The sequence below is a fragment of the Sciurus carolinensis genome, chromosome 1, assembly GCF_902686445.1.
Source record: "Sciurus carolinensis chromosome 1, mSciCar1.2, whole genome shotgun sequence".
NCBI lineage: Eukaryota > Metazoa > Chordata > Mammalia > Rodentia > Sciuridae > Sciurus > Sciurus carolinensis.
In genome coordinates this window covers 107725294-107734133 of record NC_062213.1, presented here as the reverse complement: position 1 = coordinate 107734133, position 8840 = coordinate 107725294, and the positions used below count along the sequence as shown (strand labels likewise).

Genomic DNA, 8840 nt, shown 5'->3' with positions numbered 1-8840 from the left:
CCGACCGGCCGCAGATCCCTCCCTCTCCTGTTCCAGCCTTTCTTGTGCCTCCGCGCCTTGGCCGTCACGGAATAGACCCAATCACGCTTTTGGCGGAAGTCCCGCCCTCTCCCCGAGAGTCCTCTCTGAGCAGGGACCCGTCTTGCTGCGAGCGCCGAGCGTAGCACAGAACCCGACCTTACGGTGCCCTTCCCCCAACCCCTCACCTCCAGGCGCAGCCGCGCGGCTCCTAGTGGAGCGGTGGCTGGCAATCGGAATTCGACTACTTGGGCCTGTCTCCTCCCCGCAGCGCGCGCTTTGAGTGCCGGCTCGGCCTCGGATCCCGCGCGCGGGTGGGCGTGGCACTCAGGAGAGCGACTTCCGCGATGTGGGCTCCCACCCTGACTCCCGCGAACTCGGTCATTTCCTCCTTTCTGCTCATCTTAGTAACTTATTCCTCTGCTGGGTTGGCCCTCCCTTAAGACCTCTCGGCCTTATACTTGCCCGGGCATGTCTTCCACCGGGGCGCAGTTGTGGAATCCTCACGCAGGAGCCCTGCTCCGGTAGAGCCCATATCCCCTCCACCATGAACGGGGTCCTGATTCCTCATACACCCATTGCTGTGGACTTTTGGAGCCTGCGCCGAGCTAGTACTGCTCGGCTCTTCTTCTTGTCCCACATGCACTCGGACCACACCGTAGGCCTATCTAGCACTTGGACCCGGCCCCTCTACTGCTCGCCCATCACTGCCCACCTCTTGCACCGTCACCTACAGGTATGGGGGCTGGAGACAGCCTCTAAGAGCTGGTTCAGGCATCTGGGTGGGGCCTTCGATTCCGTCACAACCTTGGAGTCACAAAGTGGGGGACAAGAGGACTAATTTTTACAAATGCAGGAGTTGTTTGAACCCAAAATGCATCTTTAATCCAGAATGGGAGTGCGGCTTTCAACAGAACGACTGGAGATGTTTTAGCTATAAGTAGATCGGTTCAGCCAAAGGAATTATTTCTATCTTTTCACATAGGCTAGGCTAGTATCTCCCAAACTTGCCTTAAGAATCCATCTGGGCTAGAGAGGTGGTTCCTCTGGGGAGCGCTTGTGTAACACTTGCAAAACCGTGGGTTTGATCCCCAGCACCCCCAAACAATTAAATAATCCACCTAGTGGGGCGCAATGGCGCACACCTGCAATCCCACCGAGGCAGGAGGATCACAAATTCGAGGGTCAACCTTAGCAGTTTAGTGAGGCCATTAAGCAACTTAGTGGAACCATGTCTCAAAATAAAAAATGAAAAGGACTGGGGATATGACTCAGAGGTAAAGTGCCTCTGGATTCAATCCCCAGTACCAGCTCCCACTCCCCCAAAAAAGAGTCCAAGTAATGTGGATATACAAGTTCTCCAGCCCCCATTTGTCCCATCTGATTTGGCAGATATGGCTTGTTGGTGTCCTGAAAATCTGGTAGGATTTTTTTTTTTTTAACAGTTGTCCACAAGGGATTAGTATGATCTAGAGAAATTTTGAGAATCACTATCTATACTGTTTTCAAACTCTTAAAGCTATATAAAGGGTGGGATGGGGTGTGGAAAGTGGAAGAAGAGATTGCTTGGGAATCCCCGTTACAACTTTTACTCCATGGTGGTTCAGGACTTTGTCACCTTTCTTTGACTCATGTAAGGAGTACTTCCTGATCCAGGAGGGGTGTCACGGGGTTATTGGGATTATCAACTGTTTCCTCAGGTGTCTAAGCAGTGGATCCGAACCTTGGAAATTGGTGAGAGCCATGTATTGCCTCTAGATGAAATTGGAAGAGAGACCATGACTGTAACCCTCATCGATGCAAATCACTGCCCTGGCTCTGTCATGTTTCTCTTTGAAGGATACTTTGGAACCATTCTTTATACAGGTGGGTCTCCTGAGGGATCCCTCCCACATTCCAGCTGAGATACTATTTTTCTTGAGTAGCTTTAACTCAGAAGTGTGAAGGCTTTCTGGCTTCATCACATACAAGCAGTGTCCCCTTCTCAACTGATTGCCCATTCTTTGATAGTCCAAACCTTGTGAAGATTATGTAATTAGAAAATAGGATCAGAGGCAGGCACAGTGGCACACACCTGTAATCCCAGTGGCTCAGGAGACTAAGGCAGAAGGATTGTAAGTTCAAAGCCAGCCTCAACAAAAGTGAGGTGCTAATCAATCAGTGAGACCCTGTCTCTAATATAATACAAAATAGGGCTGGGGATGTGGCTCAGTGGTCAGGTGCCCCTGATTTCAATCCCCAGTATAAACAACAACAACAAAAAAAAAAAAAAAAAAAAAAAAAACAGGAACAGAGCCAGACACAGTGGTACAAGCCTGTAATCCCAGCAACTGGGAGACTGAGGCAGGAGGATTGCAAGTTTGAGACCCACCTCAGCAACTTAGCAAGACCCTGTCTTAAAATAAAACATAAAAAGTAAAGGCTAGGGATGTGGCTCAATGGTTAAGTGACCCTGGGCTCAATCCCTGGTACAAAAAAACAGAAAAAAAAAAAAAAAAAAAAAATGGGAGCAGGATGGATACATTTTCACGAAGAAGCTCTAATGCATATACAACTCAGTGCCAGGACACATCCTAGTTTTTCCACAAACCAACAAGGTAATACCCATCTGTTGTTGGAGGTGGGAGAGACTTTTCTTCTATTCTTTCATCTCTGACTCTGCCCTCCATATATTCTCTTCCAGGTGATTTTCGATATACACCATCTATGCTGAAGGAGCCAGCCCTGACATTGGGGAAACAGATCCATACTTTATACCTAGACAACACCAATTGCGACCCAGCATTGGTTCTTCCTTCTCGACAAGAAGCAGCCCAACAGATTGTCCAGCTCATTCGAAAGTACCCACAACATAACATAAAGATTGGTGAGTTGTTTCCTTTTTTTCTTTCATCTATAGCTAGTGAATCTAGGTTCTTTGAGTTTTCTCAAATCTTTCACAAGCAGCTCTCACCTTCTGTATGAAACCTACTCTGACCACCTTATTTAAATTAAAACCTGCCCTCTGTTGTTACTCCCACATTCCCAATTTCTGATTTCCTATATCAATTCAACTTTTTATTTTTTATATTACTCCCAATATACTCTGCATTTTAATATGCTATTGCTTATTATTTATTGCCTATCCTCCACTTCCCCTGGTACATACATAGACACATACCTAAACTCCTTGAGAACATGGATGGAAATGGGAAGAAGTTTGTACATTTCAGGAACAAAGAAGTAGCAGCTAGTGTGACAGGCACACAGTAGGCAAGGATGCTGGAAAGGTGAGAGGGGGATAGAGAGCTGGTTTGCCATTTTGAACTTTGTGGTTTTTTTGGTGCTGGGGATTGAACCCAGGGAAACTCTACCACTGATATATATCCCCAGTCCTTTTTATTTTTTTTTTTCCTTGACAGGGTCTTACTAAGTTACTGAGGCTGACCTTGAATTGCAATCCTCCTGCCTCAACCTTTGAGTCCCACAGGCATGTACCACCAAACCCACTGCCATTTTGAATTTGGTCCTAAATTTAACAAAAAGCTGTTGAAGGGTTTTAAGTAGAAGAACAGTATTGTACTCATTACCTTATAATATATTCCATAATGTATATCTTTATTGCATTTAGTTTCTATTTTCTGCCTTCCCCCAACCAGAATGTAAGTTCCATGAAGATAGGACTTATATTCTGTGCTTGATGCTGAGGCATTTAATAAATATTTGCTATATGAATGAATGAAATTTATCAGAACACAGATATTTAAATGAGTGTTGTGCTTTAAATTAGGTACATTGAGAAAACAACTGCTCTTTCTAATAGTTCTAGTGGTATAAAACATTTGGGGGACTCAATTAGAGCTGCCTTTTGGAAGATAGTTTCTGAAAAATCAATCTGTGTTTTAAAAAGTTTAACAGATTTAGTTCTAAATGACTTTTTTTGGTTGTTAACAAAATTATAAGTCCACAAAAGGGAAAAGATTTGCCTGGGCTAGGGAGATAGCTCAGCTGGTAGAGTGCTTGCCTTGCAAACACAACGCCCTGGGTTCTATCCCCAGCACCGCAAAAAAAAAAAAGAAAAAAAAATTTGCCACCATTGTGATTTTATTGAAGGGACATGTACCAATTCTGAAAGGAGTTTCAAAATGAGGTTAAAAAAAAAATTGAAAAAATTATATACCCAACCAAATTGATTGAAAAATATTCCCTATTCTTAGGATTGCTTGACCGCCCATAAAGAAACATCTGTCTTAGCTTTTCTTGAAGTTTTCAACATAGGAATTTTCCACAGAAGCACTTAGGAGGGTGCTATGGTAGAGCCTGATTAATTTTGCAAATATGTAAACCACTACTATGTGCCTAGAGAGGGAAAAAAACTAGGAGTATATAAAGAGAAAAAAATCAACTACATTTGTTCCCAAAAAATGAAAATTTGAACCATCAGGAATAAAGCTGATGTCTAACAAATATATGTTTTTTTAAGTAGTTCACGATCTTGTTATGGATTTGATATAGACCTCAGAAAAAGTCTGAGAAGTTATTAAATAACATCTCCCATATCTATTTCCATAACCATTGCCCAAATTCATGTGTCCATTTCTTTCTATATGAGTACTATTTGGGCCTTCCAGTTGGAACTTCTGCTTCAAGTTTCTTCTCATCCAGGTTGTCAAATAACATTGCTACTATATATGTGTGTGTGTATTTGTCTACTTTTTTCTTTTTCTACTGAAGTCCTGCTCTGGTCATATTATTCTTCTGATTAGAATTAGTCATCTTCCTGCTGCAGACTGTTCAGAATTAAATCCCAGCTCCCTAACAATACATGCAAGGCTTGCTAATTAATGATGTTGGCTTACCTCTTCAGTATCACTTCTTACCAATTCTTCTTTTTACTTCAATAACATTGAATAACTCCTCTTAAAATGTTTTCTAGTATAACCTTTCCTTGCCAGATTAATTCTGACCCATCCTTTAAGACTTAGTTCAGCTGTCATTTTTCAAAAACTTTCCTAATTCCATAGGCTGTTAGCTACTCTTCTGTGCCCTCCTAACACCATATGCATATCTCTAATATTGTTCTTAATTGCACTGTTCCTGGGTCTACATGTAGATGGCATTCCTGGAAGACTGAGACCTTTTTATAGTTTATTAGTTTTCACAGTGCCTAACACTTGGTAGGTGCTCCTCTTGTTGAACTGAATGAATGAGTGGATTGTGTTCGCTCCTGCCCTCCATTTTCCATATTATCTCAGCTGTAATGCCACCTCCTCCTTGATATACTCCCTGGATCACCCATGAATTTTTTGTGTTTTTGTTAAACATTTGGTTGATTTATTAGGATTCTCCAGTTGTTTCATTCTCTTCTTTTACTTTTCCCTAATCCTTTAACATTATTCAGGACTCTATAGCCTAGGGAAGGAATCATTGCTGGAGCAACTGGCCCTAGAGTTTCGGACCTGGGTGGTATTGAGTCCCCGGCGTCTGGAGTTGGTACAGCTGCTGGGCCTGGCAGATGTGTTCACAGTGGAAGAGAAGGCTGGCCGCATCCATGCTGTGGACCATACAGAGATCTGCCATTCCTCCATGCTGCATTGGAACCAGTCCCACCCTACCATTGCTATTCTTCCCACAAGCCGAAAAATTCACATTTCCCACCCTGATATCCATATTATCCCTTACTCTGACCATTCCTCCTACTCTGAGCTTTGTGCATTTGTTGCAGCACTGAAGCCTTGTCAGGTGGTGCCCATTGTCAGTCGACGGCCCTGTGGAGACTACTTTCAGGACAGCCTGAGCCCCAGGCTCTCTATGCCCCTGATTCCAGACTCAGTGCAGCAATACATGAGTTCCTCCTCTAGAAAACCGAGCTTTCTCTGGCTGTTAGAAAAGAGGCTAAAGAGGCCTAGAATCCAGGGTGTTGTGTTTGAATCCCCTGAGGAAAATGCTGATCGATCTCAAGCTGACAGAGACTCCAAGAAGACCAAGAAAGAAAACCTTTCTCCCTGGCCAAGGGACCTTGAGAAACAACATTCCCCCCATCCTTTGAGGGTCAAGAAGCAGTCGTTCCCAGACTTCTACAGTAAAGAATGGGACGAGGCAGCTCCTTTCTGTGAATCCCAGAAGATGGTGACTGTGTTGACTGCCCCCTTGGGATTTTCAGTGCAGTTAAAGCCTCCAGATGAGAAGTTTCTCTCTCCAAAACCTAGGGAGGAAATTGGCTTAGAGCCACCCTTGATACCTAGGGGAGACAATGATGACCCAGCAGCTATAGGGAACCAGAGAGCCTGGATAAGCCATGATTCTCCCCCATCTCACAGCAGCAAGGCTGCCCCTCTTCTAGTTACTGAGATCAGGAGCCTAGCGCTGAAGTACCTTCTGACTCCAGTGAACTTTTTCCTGACAGGGTTCTCTTCCAGAAGCTTTGACCAGCAAGTGGAAAAATACCATCAACCCTCACTGAAGTAGAGACAGGAGAAAATGCAGACAACCTTGTTTGATACAGTACTGCAGTTTTGAACATAGTAGCCAAAGACTAGTAGTGAGAGCTTGTTTGGGGCCTTACTTCTCTTTACAGGATCCTGTGGGCTCACCCTGGAGCAGCATTTCCCAAAGCTTGCTCACTGGGGTCAAGGTGTCTATGAACTCTTTAGTTTTATAGTTCATTAGGGTTAAGAAACACTTTTTGTTATAAAACTTTCAGAGTGTGCATGAGCACATTAAAGGTTCTTAGTAGTCCTATAGTAACTTAATCTGTTTGATTTTGTTTAACTCTGTATTTTTCAAACTTTTATGAACATGCAGTCCTTTTATATGGGTGCAGAGCATGTGTATCAAAAAGAATCAGGTTATTCCCATTGTTATTTTGTGTGTAGTGCCATTCCCCATATCCCCTTCTTTCTCTTCCCAGATGGAAGTCCCTAGGAAGTTTTATGTATTTAATTATGAACTGTGGTGCTGAAGGGTAAAGTGGTGACCCAAGCAGCACGTTCCAGACACAAGTGTCACTGACTTGTTCTGACCCCATCCAGCTAACTTCCTGTCTCTGCCTCTGGGAGGGAAGAGGAAATGATGAAAAGGCCTTGGAACAGTGCTGAAAAATTCCACCTCTGCCTTCTTCTGAGGGGGTGAAATTAGTGTCACTGGGGACCCATTTGGAACAGAACCAGCAAGGGGGTTGGGCACCCCTCACCAAGGCAGTACGTGGAACCCCACTGAACATTAAGGCTTAGGGTATGAGGGCTCTTGGCTGCCTAGAGGCACTGACTTTGGCCAAAGGATAAAGTGTAAGTAAAGTTACAAGAGATCAAATGTGCTGCCAGATATTCCTCTGATTGTTCACATAGCTGGGATATTTTTGTGCCCCCCAACCCCCCTTGATTTGAGCAAGAAGCCAGAGCACACAGCCTGTTTGTTTTAGTATCCAGGGAAAAGACCAAGGAGCCAGCTGGCTGGAAGAGATGGGGGTATGCAGTTCTGCCCTGTCCTTCTGCTTATAACCTGACAAAATGCCAAACCAATAAGCAGGACAGCTGATACCATGGCTATGAAGAAATTGGCTCTGAGAGGGCACAGACACTTGGAGCTGGGCATGTGGATCCAAACTGCTTCAACATGGAGTTTGAAGCCTTAGAAATAAAGGCTGTTGCTTACCCAAGGGAAAAATAGTTTTTTGTTTTGTTTTGTTTTGTTTTTTTTGTACATACTAATTATACAGAATAGTGGGGTTAAGAGTTTTCTACTTTTGGAGGAAGAAATGAAGAGTTTAGAAAGCAAAATAAGGCTTTGCTCTTGAGCAAGCTATATACAGCTCTGTTTTGTCAGTGACCTTCACTGTAAGCCTCCCAAGGGCCTACCTACTAGGAGCCATAGCAGGCGAGGCATGTGGTTCAACAGGAAACCTGGGCATTGTCTGGGCTTGAATCCAGGGCACCCTGGGTAAACTGCTTAACTTTAGTGGAGCCTTAGTTCCTAAGCTGTAGAATAGAGATTGTAATACCTACCTCTCATGATTGCTATGGAAATTAAATAATAGGTAAAAATCTCCTAGCTCCAAATCTGCCACATCATGGGTATTTCAAATGTTGGTTCTCAGGGATAGGGGTATAGTTTAGTGGTAGAATGTACTCTTGGTATGCATGAGGTCTCAGATTTAATTTTAAGAAACATACTCACATAGTTGGTGCTCTTAGCCTCTGGTTCTTAAAAAAAATTACTCTGGGCTTAGAAGGCTGAGGCAAGAGGATCATGAATTCAAAGCTAGCCTCAGCAGTGAGGCTCTAAGCAACTCATCAAGGCCCTGCCACTAAATAAAATATAAAAAAGGTCTAAGGATGTGGCTTGGTGGTTAAGCACCCCTGGGTTCAATTCCTGGTACCAAAAAGAAAAACAAAACAATCACTATATAAAATGTGAAACTTTGGAAATCATATAAAAAAATTTAAAAATGTTTTAATTTCTCCAGGTAGATCAATTGATACACTTTCTTCTAGTCTTCTGTAAATAAGCATTTCACTGCCATGCTCATTCAAAAACATGTTTCTATAGTTGCATAATGCCCTATTATGTGAATAAGCCTTAATTAAATAATTCCCATATTATCCAACATTTTGTGTAGTATTTAAAATTGTTTTCATATTACAATGAATGTCATTATGCACATATCTTGGCATTTTTGTTATTTCCTCAAAGTTGGAGTAGGATTTCTGTTTAAAGTTGTTGCAGATTGTGCCAAATTACCTTCCAGAAAGGTTTCTTTACCATCTTTTCTGCAGAAGATAGCATTAAAATACCTTGAAGAGCTGAGTTTGGTGGCACCCACCTTGTAATCCCAGCGACTCGGG

General features: G+C 43.1%; 1 protein-coding gene across 1 annotated transcript; it reads left to right on the top strand.

Moving 5' to 3' along the window:
* Window positions 1–180: 180 nt before the first annotated feature.
* Dclre1b (DNA cross-link repair 1B) lies at window positions 181–8316 on the top strand. The gene is made up of 4 exons (XM_047525925.1): window positions 181–754; window positions 1719–1884; window positions 2702–2884; window positions 5399–8316. Exons 1-4 carry the CDS (start codon window positions 566–568, stop codon window positions 6463–6465), a joined length of 1605 nt encoding a protein of 534 aa, XP_047381881.1. The 5' UTR covers window positions 181–565; the 3' UTR covers window positions 6466–8316.
* Window positions 8317–8840: the final 524 nt, after the last annotated feature.

Bases quoted from the DNA above. Each gene is read 5' to 3' on its own strand.
- Dclre1b (XM_047525925.1), top strand. From the start codon at position 566: ATGAACGGGGTCCTGATTCCTCATACACCCATTGCTGTGGACTTTTGG. The intron at 755-1,718 runs GTATGGGGGCTG...CTGTTTCCTCAG, and splicing joins TCTTGCACCGTCACCTACAG to GTGTCTAAGCAGTGGATCCG. The intron at 2,885-5,398 runs GTGAGTTGTTTC...AACATTATTCAG, and splicing joins ACAACATAACATAAAGATTG to GACTCTATAGCCTAGGGAAG.